Source organism: Cantharellus anzutake (assembly GCF_015039405.1).
Source record: "Cantharellus anzutake strain C23 chromosome Unknown EI90scaffold_166, whole genome shotgun sequence".
NCBI lineage: Eukaryota > Fungi > Basidiomycota > Agaricomycetes > Cantharellales > Hydnaceae > Cantharellus > Cantharellus anzutake.
Genome location: NW_024067116.1, coordinates 141,703 through 157,346, shown reverse-complemented (window position 1 = coordinate 157,346; position 15,644 = coordinate 141,703). Strand labels below are relative to the sequence as shown.

The following is a 15,644-nucleotide window of genomic DNA, read 5'->3' as shown; positions in this document are numbered from 1 at the left end:
CGAAACATCCGAGTTCTTGAGATTTCCTGGTGAGAACTTAACAGACGAAATGATGAGGGAAGGACGACAGTCACATAGTGGGGTACGGTGGACACTCACGTGTATGGAGGAGGACCGGAGTCAATGATGATGGTAAGCCGCCCTAACGTTTTGGATGAGGTCTGCCTAAAACTCCTGGTTCCAGAAGTCACACTTCAAGATCCCAAAGCGGAAAAGTATCAGACATCTGAATATCTCATTGTGGAACCCAGTCCACAATCAACATTATCGCAGCATCTCGCAAGAGAAATGAAAGTATGAGAGAGATTGCGCCATGAAAATGTTGCTCGCCTCTACGGATACATCGTCGAGGAAGGAAACGCAGTAACTGCAGGCTTTGTCTCGCCATGATGTCAAATGGATTTATCACACGTATTCGAGATCAAATCCACGGGCGGACAGATTTACATTGGTCAGTCGATCCGTCAACATGCCCAGACAAGCCTTTAACGAAAGATTTCGATGAACACTAGATTCGGGATGTTACATGTGGCCTCCGATATCTTCACACTCGCGAACAACCCATCGTTCATAGGGATATCAAGCCTGTAAGCGCACTGCGGAAGGGCTGTGTATTAATCATGTTAACGACTGCCTCGCGCCAGGACAACATTCTCATCGGAAATAATGAAAGAGCATTGATAACCGCCTTTAAACTCTTGGGGATCCTGGGCGATTTCAAACCAGTAGGAGCTTTGCTATTTCAGGGACCATAAGGTTCATGGCTCCTGAATTGGTGCGGTGTACTGAGGGGAAAGTCCTGCGCACTCTGGAATTGCACGCCCACTCATATTGCTAATGTAGTTGCCCTACGTAGCGGACACAGAAAATATCTAATCGTGGCTAAGGATTAGCGCTTCCTCCTCACGCTAGATGGAAGATCAAAGGTCTTCGGGCCTTACCACCTGGCTTTAGTCATTGCCACGTTGTCCGATCCGGAGTCATCTCGGCCAGCGCGGTTTGCGTCATAGCTCCTCGGCGGTCCTATAATCCTGGAGTTTAGACCGAAAGCAACTGTAAGCAAAGCCGCCGCAATGGCCAAATCTCCGTAAGGATTCAAGCCGCTTTGGGGACTGTTCGAGCTCAGTGTTGCACCACCGTTGGACTGATATTCTTTTTTTTTTAAATTTGAGGACATTTTTCTAGGCGGACAAGAAAAAATTACCAATTAGAGTATAACGCCATGGCGATGTGTCAATCCATCCAAAGAATGCATGTACGTAACGATCCTAACCAATTTACAGAACAGGGGAGTGCCATTGTGAACACCAGTCATACGTCATCACGTCCTGAATCTCATTCAAGGACATAAAGCGCCTCCAACCTCCTCGACCAACTTTCGCACTTCCTGCTTGCTGATGCCAGTCGATGAATCTTCAGCACCAAAACCAGATGGTTCAAGCTTGGAAAGAATCTTCTGCTTGGCGTCCAACACCTCTAGCATGTCGCCCACCTCGTTGCTATCCGGCGAGTAAGATGGAGACAAATACACCAAGAGAGCAAGGGAAGCGACGAGCCGATGAACTAAGTCAGAGTAAAAACCATTCAAAAAAAAAGCATTGGAACGAATAGTCGAGATATAAAAACTTACCAACATCCTCGCTTTCCTTCTCCCTCTCAATAGCCTCAAGCAAAGCACAAGCCAGCTCAGCGTCCTCCGCTCCACTTCCATCCACCTCCCTTCTCGCCAGCTCATCCCAATACGCATCAGAATCCTTCACACTCGCGTGTCTCGCAGCCGCGATATTAAATGCAACGCTCGCAGCGGAACTTCGTACCGAAGAATCGCTATGCAACAGCCCTGCGACCAACACAGGAATCGCGATGGATTTCTCACGAGAGGCTGTTGCGGCGTTGGGAAAGGCAAATGTGTTGGCAGCGAGACGGAGGATGGTGAGTAATACAGGTTTAGGGACGTCAGAAAGAGAGCCAGGATTCGTCGATTTATCGATGTACCCTGAAATTTTCTTTTGTAAGACCGCCGGAGCGTTCGTCGACGCAAGTCTGTTATCAAGGACGGCAAGACGCCAGAGATCAACGAGGGGGAAGAGTCCAACGGGTGGAATGGTGTCTGCGAGCGCACTTGTCATTTCCGACCATTCCTTCACTTGCTTTGTGGTGACGGGAACGTCGACGTGTGATTTGGACGTGGCTGACGTTCCGGGAGGGAAACGTTGCTTGAGGAAGGCGGAAAAAGAGGAGGTGAGAGTGGATTTGGCCTTGATGACAGCGGCCGGACGATTAGATTTGGCATCAATTATAGACGTGAGGCGCGTGATAGGAACGTCAATAGAGGTAGGGACTTGGGAGAAAAGGATAGGAGATAGGGAGATCGCTCGGGTTGCAGGCAATTCAAGGCTTCTATGAGGGTGTGCTATGACCCCAAATAACAATCAATGTGATTTCCCGGCATCAATGAACGAACTCGCACTCACGAGGGAAGGCTGTATTCAGGAAACCTTCGACGGGCGCCCTGAGCTCCGCTATGCTAGGCAAAGCCGACTCCGATATCTGCCTCATTCATGTAAGAATGCAATGCACGACCGCACCACTCCAACAGGCTACGTACCTTCTCTCCTTTCAGAAGGCACAGGACGCTAGGAATGTTCCCGACATTCCACTTCTTTATAACGTCCTTGGCATTGCCAACACTGGCATCAACGCTGACAAAAGCAACCCTGTTCAAATTGGCCTTCTCCTTGGCAAGAGCTTCGAAGGCAACTTCTAGCTTCTTCTCAGAAGGCAAGTTCTGTACAAATAGTGCAATAACGCCTCTATGCTTCTCCAATATAGACTCAAATGATGCTAAATTTGTTGAGACAAGTAGGTGAGAGCTAAGTGACGATAGACTCGGTTGCGTCCCTGCAGCAGCAGGTCCAGACACGGCTCGAGCAGCAACATTTTGTAATAGCGAAGAGCCAACACTAGGAGAGGGAGTTTGCGCGGGGGCAGGTACGTCTGGGGAGGTGAGACCCCAACGGCGCTCGGTGAGCGCGAACGATACATGCTATCAATCATGGGGCGCATTTGTTGACCCAAGGGAGTGGAAAGGAACTGAGCAGGCAATTCTGCATCGCAAATTAAGCGTAAGAATAATGTTACGGAAAAATACATCTCATCTGCAATTACCTCTGATGTGAGCGGGGATGGTCCCTCCTGTGAGGAAACCAACCACGTCGTTCGTGAAGCTATTGCAGTTGAACTCTGAGGGAACCGTTAATCAAGCTAACCTCATGGAAATTCGGATTGGTTTCCGTACCTAGAAGATGATACTAGAAAATAGCGTTCCAACCGTCTTAGCCGATATGGTACAACTGCTTCCCAAACTCACCTTCTCGGCTGTATAGTGGCCCTTAGTTCATCGATATAGTCATCATATGTAGCCTGGTCTATTTCTGTCTCGCCCATATCATATACATGAAGAGGCGACCCAAGCTATCCGAGATATGGGTCGACGTCAGCCTTGGTCCCTACCCACCCATTTCACTTCGGAATTGGAAGATAGTACCCACAAATGTCGTGCCAGGAGCAGAGGTAACTATCCCTGGTCCATAATGTATTTCCTTGCCAAAGGCAACGACGGACGTATGCCTTTGAGAGTCAACATTTTTTCAAATTGACAGAACGACGAAACCATGTGAAGGATGGTAGACGTAAGAAGCTGCAATTCTGTGGCCAGGGAGCAAGGACTGCAAACCGACGTACCATATCCCATCAATCTGGCCTCCAGTTAGAGGGGACATGGCACGAGCCATGCCACGACTAAGATCGTAGACAAATAGTTTTACCGGGCGACCCATATGATGGTCCCAATGAAAGATGAACGATTTGAGGCTTGGCGGGCGCCTAGGGATTGTCACAAAGACTATGCTGCTTAGGTTCAAGCTTAAGTACAAGACCAGGATAATGATCCCCAGGCGTCAGGGGTGCATACGCAAGCACGTTCGAGAAAAGGGAGGAAATAAATACAAACTATTCCGATCGAAGGAACGCGTCACCTTCTCACACACACGTGGTATCAATGTGCTGTCAACGCGAACAAGCTCCATCGTTGCCGGATCTTCCAGGCTGCAAGAAGAGCGCCAATGGGGAGGATGAGTAAGACTGTCTGAATCATTTGCCGACCACAATGCCACAGTCGAGGGACAGATAACTATCATTTGGGAACAATATTATCCTGCCTTTCTGAACTATCTCCGCTAATACATCGCCATGCCGCCCTTAATTGGAGTGCTTTGCTTTTCTCAATTTGTCTCCCAATGGCCAGGACTGCATCCATTCAAGGTAATACGTACCCTGGCTTCAACCAGCTCCTGCGCAACGACATCCCTGCGCCCGACTCGTACAGAATATTCAGAAACTAAATCGAAAGAAACACGAGGCGAAAGCGGGGAATACATGCTCTGACCTTTTCTAGACCCTTTTCTTGCCTGACAAGGGTTCGAGGGGAAGGTCACAAAAATCACGCCAATAGTCATTAGAACATGAAGGCAATACTAGCTGTGTTCAAGACGTGCACAAGGATGTTCATCCCTTGAATGGCGGCACTTTCTTTCTCATATTCATCTCGGGACCTCCTCTGAAGCCGACTGAGTCTCTCGACCCGAATGGTATGGCATGCAAACACAGCGACAATCTCCCCATTACCTCATCAGTCCGCGTAATGGCCGTGGAAATCCGTTTCCCGGTAAATCCTCGCGTAGTGGTATGTAGAAACAAGAACATTATCCAAGACCTGACAGTCACGTCAGAGAGAGATCCGGAGGAGAACGCCGAGGCTGTCGAGCCCTAAGCAGGCATGGAGAACGCGTTCTCAGCGGAGTGTGTGTAGCTACCATATGAGAGTGCAAATAGAAAGAATTAATACTGGAATCCGGACAGCAGGCCGACAACGCAACAGCATGAACACAGATAGTTGGAGGTAAGATGCATAGTGACTTCTCGCAACAGCGGTCCAGTGGCCAACTCGTACTGTTGTGGGTGACTAGCTGCGGTTCAAGGTGGCGAACGAAGTGGTTCTCCGAGACGCGCCAGTTCATACTGTTACAGGACCTGTGATAAGTAGTAGTATGAGCACGATGTTGGATATCGTGCCCTTTCGGAATCCCATCGCAGTTAGTGGTGATGGGCCACATCAGGTCACCTGTGACCTGGCCCTACTTACTGGGCCACAGCCTGCACAGGTACCCGTGCAGGACAAAAGGAGAGTTAAGAATGCAGCTCGGACTCGCCACGTCGGTCATAGAGTGCCGGTGGCTCGCCAAACCTTTGGCCATCTGGGGCGTCAGGCTGCTATTAATTCCCAACGCACACGCGTGACGTGCACAGGAATTGTTTATGTAAAGAGGTCGGAGGTAACGCGATCATGCAGGGAACGATGACCCCGACGAACCATTGATTCTCCATCAATGTCCAACCCATCTGGGATTGTCCGAGCATCTGACTTCGGGTATTTCCCTTGCCCCGATTGGAAGGCCGGTCATTGATCGCGCATTGGTCTCTTGAGTCAACCCGATCAGGCTTGCAGTACTATGTAAACTTGGATGAACGGTTTTTTGTTCCTCGTAAAAGGAGTAATTAAGCTTACAAACCCCGAGCTATGAGTAGTGGAGGTTCGTATCTGTTGTCGCACGCTGGTCATGGTGGCCGTTTCGTATCGCCTCTACAAAGCTCTCTACAAGGCTCCATCCTTAGCCGCCTCCCAGAGACATGACAACAAGGCAAACATACGTGAAAAGTATATGACTACAGTCTCCAAGCACCTCTGCGTGAGCCCGAAATATCGGGGCTTGTCGCTCATTGACCGGGCGTAACCCTCCTGAACAATAGTGGCACTCCCATCCTACCACTTTTGTCTCTCAAACCCTCTTCCCTCTTCAGGACAGAGTGTGAACTCCGCGGTGGGATGTCGGACTTGTTCATGTCAGAGCGGCGCATTTGGGTCACCGTTCGCCAACCTCAGTCTGACCAACCCCTGCCTTCCGTTAGCCCTTGCTTCCCTTCTCCTTCGTCGCCAGAAGGCTTGGGACACTACCTCCGCGGTGTCGGAGCTAGAGGGCTTAGCGTAGACTGATGATGCTAGTGGAGATTGATCTTCGTTCATATGGGGATTACGACAAATGAAATTCGAGCAGATGTGCCTGCTGACTTTGCCGAGCGGGCAGCGCTTAGGTGATATTGCACTCTTGGGGGAAACCTCATGGGTTCGTTGTTGATCCCCACGTACGGTGCGGAGAGTTCACTTTAGTATCGGTGGAGCACACACCCAGTCCTTGCGGAGGTACGTGCCTATCGGAGACAAAGCTGGTACGTAAGTTAGTGGACTGAAGAACCGGCGTCTGATGGGAACCCCAGTAACAGTTCGCACCCGAACAGAGACATTGTGTTCATATTTGCACTAACCCGACAATACCCATTCATGAGTTCATAAGGCACATATCCGATGATGAGTACATGCGGAGGTAGAACTGAAGTAGAGGATGCTCAGACTTTCCATATTTGGCTTCAACTTGAGAAATCAACTCCGCCCAACGACCGCCATGGCGTATAAGAGGTGCGCTTGTGGACGGCTTTACCAGCTTTCTCCTCAGGTTCCAGCATAAGCACGGTAGCCTGACCAAAGCACTTAAAACAAGTTCCCCACTCAAACCTTTCCAAAGTCTTTCATCGACACCTTCCCCATCGTATCCATGGATTCCTTCACTGCTATCACCTCCTACTTCTTCACCTCCGCTCAGACCGCAAAGGAGGACATCCGCATCGAGACCATTGAGCCCGTCGACATGGACGGTTCTGGAGGAGGTTCCAGCGGTTGTGTTGTTGTTTGAATGGCAATCTCCGTTTTTGCATGATGTGGAAGTGGTACGTGCTCCCTTTATCCTTTCATGTAACCTGTGAAGCTGACATCTCTCTTGCTTCCTTTCACAATAGATCACACCGCTCGCTCTGAATAGCATCCCTCCCACGCACATTATCGCTTTCGTTCCCCGACCTCCCGGTCCCTTGCGCTACCCATTTCGGGCCATCCCACCTCATTTCATCAACTTGACTTATTCTTATCTTCGTTCTCCATTGTGGACTCTATGGTGGTCGTCGCCTTTTGGTCTTTCGGATTTCGTTCATGCTGTGTCTGACCATTGTTGAGATGTATGTAACACTTTTGTGATTGTTGCGCCTGTTACTACACCTGTCTTGTTTTCTGTTCAATCATGTTTGTAAATCACAAACTGCCTATCCATTTGGTGTGTTCGAGCCATTCCGTCCGAACGGAAAAAGTCCCGTCGACCTATCTCTGGACAAATATGTGTAAATACAAGTTCCGAGATTAACTCCAACAAAACTCGCATGGAAGGTCGGGCTGTTGTGTCTCCTTCGACTTATTCAAGGATAGGTTTGATTTGTGGTGTCCCTTGGCCAGATAGGCAGCCAAGTTGGAACACCATAATATTGACCTTCATGTCTCGACTATGTAGAACCAACGACCTTCACTCAAATGCACTTGTTGACAAGACTAGAGACCAAAAAAACCTGCACATCTGATTTGGTTGACCATATATTAGGATTAGGATCTTGATATGATCGACGACTTAGGGAAAGAACAGCGTTTGTGATCGGCACCGCTGCATAGAGACCAAAACGTCCGGCAACCTGGGTTGCCCACACGCAAGGCTACAGGCGCTAAAACAGCAATATCCGATTTGCCCTCGGCTCTGGCGTTGTTTTTCTTGGATCAGCTCTAGACCCAACTGGTCGCTCATCCAAATCTGACGCGTAGACCTTCCTTGTATCCTGCCGTAAGCAGAGTGTGACAGAATCTCCCATGCGACCTCTATTTGGGGTCGTTCGTTCTTTCTTTCTCTTTTCTCCCCAGTTCTCTCGGCGCCCGCACTCGAGATTAAAATTAGTTCTTGATTCACGTCAAGTCCATAGTTATTCACGCTATGTTCACTAACTAGATCCCACCTCTGCACTTTCGTCATAGTTTTCAGAGACTTTCAGGAGCAAGAAAATGGACAACAGGAATCCGAGAAGACCAAAACCATGTCTCATGAAAATATGAAAATCTGATTCTGAAGAGTGTCATCAAGCCGCTGGCCAGTGCTGCCATAAGTAATTCAACGATGATCGAGACGAATAGAACTGAGCCGAGGCGCTGTGCGAGCTATAGGGGTAGCCCCAAGTCCACGAGCGAGAGTGAAAGTTGGGCGTCTTGGTCATCCAGGGAAGTTATTCGCGATGGTTTTCTTGGACGCTTTGTGCTCAGTGGTTTGGCTCCTCTAGAAGCCCCTGTGGGTCTAACTGTCTATCTCTCTAACATATCTCATTACTGTCTCACAGTCACTATGCAGATTGCTCTTCCCAAAGCCACAAATGGAATCCAGCATCATGTTTATTGGCTCTTCCTTCCTATCTGTAATGCCCCTATTATATGGACTCTACTTCCACTACGTCCCCCATCGTCGTAAAGCTTGGAGACGATCCTTATTACCCTAAACTCATGGCCCTACACGAGCGCATCGAAACTGTCCTCCCATCTGAAATTCTGACACCGAGGAAAGCAGTTCAAGGCCTGGCGATTTACGATAAGAAGAGCCACTATTGAAATTGCCCAATGATTTTTGTAGGAAACGCGAAGGAAACTGCTGATGGGCTTCAGGGCTTCAGCTCAAAGGTCCGCGGTACGGTTAATTGCCTCCCATTACATAATGGACAAGGATGCACCCACATTACAAGCCCCCCGCGCTCTCATCAGCTATATAGAAAAAATTAACAGGACAACTCTCATTCATCTGCATGATCTCTTCGAGGATTTGTTTGTCACTTCCTCCCGAAATTCCTTAACAACGCCGAGTTGCAGTGCGCGCGCATAATAACGATCTCGTCCATACTTCCTTCAAGCTTCAGATCACTTCGAGTCGCACTTGCAACGGCTGCTCGTAAAAGCCCAAAAAAATCTAGACATCTGGAGAACTTGGGGGCTAAGGATGAGTGGACCAAGCATGAGAACGTAACAGTGACACGAGAAAGGATGAAGTGGCGAGTCTTTCTACCAGTTGAGATGAATAAAACTAATTGCTCGGGACCGCGTTTGTTAGTAGCTTGCGTATCTTGGACTATCTTCGGAGGCAACCGTGACCGTTTGATTTCCACGTTGAGCTCTTTAACTCGTTCTCAACATATCTTCACAAGCGCACAGCCGAGTTTCTGGAGTTGATGAAATTGCACAATGACCTTCAAGTTGACGACTTGTGGCTGAGCCTCTGATCAGTACGCTAATTGCTGGGGCCTCGGACTCGGGTAATTTCGCCAGAGGACTGACAAGCAAACTCCCACTCGAAGTACATATAGAGAGCATAAGAAGTGTGTGACGAGGTCGACGTCGTTGAGACAAGTGTAAGTTTGTTCGGTGGTTCAATTGTAACTGCTACGCTGTAACGCTGCAGCGCTTCTGGCCAGAAAGTTCCCACATCTCGAACTGAGGCATGATTTCTTGTTTGCAGTCCTCAACCCATGTAACGGGCCAGCCGCAACTCTGGACTTTCTCTCTTGGACATTTCTTTTTATCTCCGTTTCCTCGTTCATGTAGTCTGCATTGACTCGGAAATCTTGCATGTTTCTTGCATGTCTCTCATGTTTCTCCAGCCTCAAATTATATGTCCTGGTTGGCCCCCACGTATACAGAGCCTGGTTGCATGACCAGTGAAGACTGAAGCTTGAACTGGCCAACGCAAGTCACTCCCTAATCAACCTCTTGTCTTATCCCTCTACCATCTCGCTCTCAGCCCGATTCTTGATCTTGTCGCGTCATTTTTTCAGTTTCCACGTTTCATCGTCATTTTGGTTCGTGACGCGCCAGGTACGCCGACGTAACTAGCATTCGTGGGCATCAAACTTTGAACTCGTTTCACATGGATGCATAATAACAGCTAAAACTCCAGCGTCATACTGGCACGATCCGACATGCATGACTTCACTATCCGACGCTGGGCTTAATTTGACGGGACTAATCACCGGATAGCGCCCCACCCCAAACTGCACATGCGTTGCTTCGCCTGCATGGACCTCGTCCTCCTTGTATGTTTCTGTGCTTGGCTGCTTTTGCGTTTGTGATGATATTCGTTCTCATCTCGTGTGTACCGATCCTGAAATGTATGTATACTGGCTCAGCTCAACACGGACGTGCCAGCAGAAGTGTCGAGCTCAGTGCGTGGGGTCACCACCCAGGACATCTGACCGCCACCATATATGAGCTTACAGTACGCTTCTGGGAACTGAGTTAGCAGTACACTTGGGCTGCTCGCTTTTTTTTTCATTTCGTGTTGAGCAGAACTCATTTGAACGAGCGCTCATGGAGTACCGGTGTCTAGGCGTACTAGTTGCCAGTGCCATCACTGCTATAATACCGTTCGCTTTGACCATCCTGTTTTTGCTTGTCGATCTCCTTCCCCCGTACTCGACCGTGCCTGCGCAAAACCAAGCCCACGTATTCGTTCTCGCGCGCTACTGCCTCGGAGCGTTCTGCTGTCACGCATACGATTCTTTAGTGTGTCTTATGTTTGAATTCTTGTTTTTGTTCTTTCCCCTCATATTCAATATCTTTTGTCTTACATTCACACCAGGATTCCGCGTTGCCGCTATCGCCTAATCATAAGTACTGACCACCCCAGCCGGCGTTCCCTCATCAGGGCATCTGCCAACACTGGTAAACACGGTAGCGCAAGTCGGAGCCTGAGGATCCAGTCCCTGTGCAGCGGTGCCATTGGGAAACGACGGTTAGCGCTCGTAAATCGTCAACCAGCCGATCGTAAGATGCCCCCAATACGCAGATTTTTGCTGCAAAGCTTGTGCGCAAACGGGCAGGGCGCTTAGTCAGAGTAGCGTACCCGGTAGTACAATAGAGTCGAAGACGCAGAAAACGGATAGAGGAGATCAACGGACGGCGGTAAAGTAGCACCGGACAGGAGATACACGAGGGACAACATAAGAAACAAGAAACGAAAAGTGAGAAACGACAACTGTCATAGGGGTACTCTTTCGCTAGTGAACAATAATGGATTGTCGCGGAGAAACTAAAAAAAGAATAACTAATTGACATGAACGGAAAAGATAAGTGAAAACTGAGGCGTAGGTACGTTGCAGGACCACAGGATAATCAGATCAGCAACCTGGATTTAGGTATGATGGTGACGCGGCGTTGCTTACACCAAAGGAAGTAACGCAGAGCTCAATAGGCGTGCATCTCAGTCTAACCAGTGCAATGAAAAGTAATATTGTACACAACTACCTGGATAAATACACGTCTGCTGAGATAGGTGAAACAGAGTGGAACGGATCCCAGCACGAATTCAGGCAAAAGAAAGGAACTGTACTTACAGTCAACATGCTTCTAGTGCACCATATGACGGAGCTGAGCTATAAAATCGACTAATGTAGGGGGAAGCTCCCGCCAGTGGCGTAACCCAATGTTAGTGGCGAAAAATACACGAGTGGATCTGATCAGCTTACCATGAAATGTGCTCCTTGCCCAACAATGAGGGAAACATAAGATGTTCCTGGACATGTAAGGATGTCAGCATGAGTCTCAATGTGAGAGGAGAAATGATACTTACGGCCAAACCTGTTGGGTGGACACTATGCGAGCCAACTGGCTCGCAAAGTTCCACCCTAACAGGAAAGGGGCATGGACAACAGGTGCAAGCGCCTGTGGGAACATGTCCATACCGATGCCACGAGGGCGTCCCGCCAAAGTGTCCCTCTCCCACTCTCCCGAAATAAACGGGACATACCGCTGCGTGAACGAGTTCAATGAATATTGGTTGCTAAGAAAATCATGATACGTACTCGTCATATGACGGAAGTGATGTGTTCGCCGCTTCTGTTGGAAGTATGACCCAGAAATAGTGATTGATGAGCTACCCAAGAAGAGAAAGATCCAGGACGAAATACACATAAAGAAACTTGGCGACAGGGTACTCCAAAGGAAGTGGGTTGTGACCGAAAGGCTGGAAGGCTGAGAGCTTGAAGGGAAACGGCCCGGGGCAAGAGCATACGTCGAGACCAGGTGACAGAAACAACATGTTGGAGCGGAAAGGAAGGTGGGTCGTTCTTTCTCACTGTGCATCCATCGGATAGAAAAGGGAAAAGGGCGTGTATGGGTTCCTGCACCTCTGCTTTGTTGTCCATTCTCCTTTGTCGATGGAACCTGCAAAGCGCGTCAAATCTGTAAGGTGTACAACGGGTCATCGGAGTCCATGGGCAGCCCAAATGGTCATAGAGGGAAAGCAGGATGTGTAGACTCGATAACCAGTAAAACTGATCCACAAGCAGTTCGCCAAAGCAGACACGGCCAGGTTGCATGAAGATGAGAGCTGTGATCATAGGTCGTGAAGACAGGCGACGACTAGAGTTCCGGGAGCAAGGGCGCAGGGAAAAACGAACTGGCAGACTGGTCAGAACTGCGAGCGAAAGCGAGTCGTGCTCCGCGGTTGCGCATCCATCGGATTGAAGGGGCCCCATGTGTCCTTGCACTTGATTCAGTTGGTTGTTGTTCGCTTCCTAGACGATGGAATCCACAAGGCACGTCGGTCACAGGTCGATGAGAAGGCCAAGGTGCCAAAGTGCAGTAAGCGAAGAAGATCGACAACCTACAAATCATCTAAAACGTCAGAGTTGTTGCGTAATAGGCAGGGAACCTGTACAGAAAGGGACTTGAAGGATCGCAGATGGTTCGAATGGCAGCATGGGTAACGCGCTAAGGGTATCAAGTGAAGGGGTAGAAGATCGATGGGGGAACGTCAACGTGGACAACGAGTGGGACATCGAGGGCCTTGATTCATGAGGTGAAAGAGGTTCAGAATGGCCACAGACCAGGCTTCGAGAGACAATCCAAGGACGTCAAAGGCGAGTAGCGACTGGGGTTCCGAGAGCGAGGGGGGAGAAGAAGGAACTGGTGGGGAGAACTAATGCTCAGACCACGCTTTTATGCCTCTCAGACCTATTCAATCCTCTCCTCGTGATGACCAAGCTCCAGACTGCTGAAAGAATGAATAAAACCTTCCAAATTCAGCCACCTTCTTCGTCGAAATTCCAACTGGCGATATGAACATGATCCCAGAATACGTAGTTGATATTTCACAAAATCCGAGATTTCTCGTCAGCCAGTGCACCGTTTAGCTTTGTTCAACTGCGAAACTGCTCCCAAAACGTCCCGCTACAATATCCGTGAGCAGGAGATTGGGGGACGATACAAGGTGACACCAGGAGGGCCTGTTGGGAAGACGTATTCACTCTTTGGCTAGGAAGATGGCTAGGAAAGATCCGGTCATCAAGGCGATGCATCAGCATATTAGCCAGATTGGTTATTCGTATTAACCGAATTGACTGTATATAGAAGAATTTGCGCACCCCTGACAGGTCATGCCCCGAAACCATCGCTGCACTGGGCCGAAAAGTTTGCCGCATGCCTGGATATACCGGGACCTTCGCTGAAGAGTGTAGCGGTGCACGGTGTCGCCGACGCCACTTGGTGGCAAAGAAAACTCCAACCGACGCTTCCACGAATGCGACATGGACCCTTCAGCTGCTGTTAGGGCAATATTTCGTAAATGAGATCAAGTATCCAGATCTTCCCAGCCGATTCAGTCAATTCCAACTTGGTAAGGGATTTCTCCCGAGACACAGATCATGAACCATCTCATTCCGTTTATGATGAGCGTGGAGAAATGCTCATACAAAGTTGAACGATTGGAAGAGGACAGACCAGATGAGCTCGCGATCTGGTGTTCGAACGTTGCGGAAACTTTAGGAAACCAAGCCCATCTCATCAAGAATGCTACCCAAAAAACGGAGATATGTAACAAAGATTACCTAAGTGTTAGCTGGCATTGTGATGAATGAGGAAGGTTCGTTCCCACCGGCTGCCCTGCGCTGAATGGATGGACATTGGACCCACACTCCGGGTCCGCCACGTGCCAAGGGCACAAGGTGCAGCTGCACCAGACATCACAAAACACGCCAATGGCAAGCCGCATTCAGCAGTTGCAGAAGTATACGTCTAGCTGGGGAAAATTTTTTAAATAGGAAATCTTGTGGCGAGCGCTTACAGTCCCCTGTGTGGCGAGATGGTTTCTCGGCTTATACACGTTGAATCCATACCTGATAAAGTTACCCCCAATTATAGGCTTAATTTTAGCATCCATGAACAGCTTCTGTTCATTACAAAATGAGTGGTGGAACGCCGACGTAAGTCTCGTCATTAGCCTTTTCGCTGTATCTGCCACTGAAGCCAATGGTTCCAGGGCCGTACCCGTCTACCGTATTGGCTGCACCATCTGATCAAACGAAGCCACCCCTTCGACCCACTCCTGCCGTGCGATCGAACATTACATATCAAGGGTGAAGGCTGCGTGCGATGTAAACGCCACTGGTGCTCTCAAGGAATGATGCGACAATTTCCGAATGCCTGAAATTTGTCAATAGACATCAAGTCAATATGGGGATCGCGAAAGATCAACATCTCTGCTTTCACTGGAATGGAGAGATACTCTGCCCCTCCATTCCCGTGAACAACGGAGATATTGGCCTTCAGGTCACATAACGACTGATGGATATCGAACACACCCGTCTTGTCCTAAGAATCGAAAAGCCCGCAGAGTCGCAACTCATGCGCAGCAAATGACTCGTTGTGGTGCCCGTTATTAGCATGGGTGCTAGTCAGTTCAGCATGAGCAACTCCAATCATGTTTCGACTCTGAACGCTGACGCATATTTCCCGGTTACAAGCATAAACATCGTGCACGAGCCCCAAGGTGATCGTTCTATTCTGAGACATACCGCGACCAGGTCTGAGAAAGTTTCCAGAACTTGATGTCGTCTCAACCACCAGCTGGAGTATGGCTACTTCTCATAGAGAGACGCCTGATCGATTTCCGTTCATCTTCAAGGATGAATGTCCTGTGCTGCGAGAGGGATGGAACCTGGAAACGAGGAGAGAGAGAGATGACTCAATACTCTGAATGAAAGTTCCTTCCATACTTTCTTATCCAACTCGTTCGAGCGTTGGAGGACTGCAGCATGTTAGTTCGCCTGCTAACGACAGCGATATGGACTATTGTAGCTGTTGTTCCGTCTCCTCACCTCAAAAGTGACATCCTGGGGGAGGTGAAAGCTTGTTGAGGTGCATCTTCAATTCCGTGATCTCACTGGAACGATACCCTCTCACTCTCGTGCATGTGAGGCCAAGGCATTGTCCTGGCCCAACCATTCTCCCTCCCATCCAGGCGCTTCTACCGGTAGGAGACGGAGATGCCCCGACACTGCCCGAACTTCCGCGCCTGGTTCACGTATGAACAGTCTTGTCTATTCCCTAACCGAACCACCCGTACCGCTCCGTGCGAGTGAGTGTTCGTTTCCACCATGCGAGAATAAACGTGTGCGATTCGAGTGAACGCACAGAAAAATCGTTGATTTGTTGAGCTCTGATTCAATTCAGGACACCCGGCAGCTAGCGTGAGTATGCAGAATGCAGAAATTTTACTTGAACCCGTTTCCACCACCATTCTGTCTTTTCGTTTTGGCGACCGCTTCCGCGCCCCTACACCGATCTA

The 15,644-nt window shown here is 49.2% G+C and overlaps 3 protein-coding genes across 3 annotated transcripts; 2 read left to right on the top strand and 1 right to left on the bottom strand.

Moving 5' to 3' along the window:
• Positions 1-1,129: 1,129 nt before the first annotated feature.
• Positions 1,130-4,043, bottom strand: EI90DRAFT_3091837 (PPPDE putative peptidase domain-containing protein). Its single transcript, XM_039062410.1, has 9 exons — positions 3,745-4,043; positions 3,552-3,630; positions 3,371-3,474; positions 3,169-3,227; positions 2,996-3,107; positions 2,609-2,963; positions 2,475-2,550; positions 1,631-2,413; positions 1,130-1,563 (listed from the first exon to the last, which is right to left on the bottom strand). The coding sequence occupies exons 1-9, from the start codon at positions 3,837-3,839 to the stop codon at positions 1,340-1,342; spliced, it is 1,887 nt and encodes a 628-aa protein (XP_038908362.1). The 5' UTR covers positions 3,840-4,043; the 3' UTR covers positions 1,130-1,339.
• Positions 4,044-6,578: 2,535 nt separating this feature from the next.
• Positions 6,579-7,182, top strand: EI90DRAFT_3136645 (uncharacterized protein; the record flags this gene model as incomplete). Its single annotated transcript, XM_039064802.1, has 3 exons — positions 6,579-6,592; positions 6,651-6,900; positions 6,970-7,182. The coding sequence occupies 3 exons, from the start codon at positions 6,579-6,581 to the stop codon at positions 7,180-7,182; spliced, it is 477 nt and encodes a 158-aa protein (XP_038908361.1).
• A 6,316-nt stretch (positions 7,183-13,498) lies between these two features.
• EI90DRAFT_3022635 (uncharacterized protein) lies at positions 13,499-15,053 on the top strand (the record flags this gene model as incomplete). Its single annotated transcript, XM_039057796.1, has 8 exons — positions 13,499-13,694; positions 13,775-13,891; positions 13,917-13,940; positions 14,219-14,280; positions 14,337-14,451; positions 14,518-14,599; positions 14,740-14,846; positions 14,881-15,053. The coding sequence occupies 8 exons, from the start codon at positions 13,499-13,501 to the stop codon at positions 15,051-15,053; spliced, it is 876 nt and encodes a 291-aa protein (XP_038908360.1).
• Between the last annotated feature and the right edge of the window lie 591 nt (positions 15,054-15,644).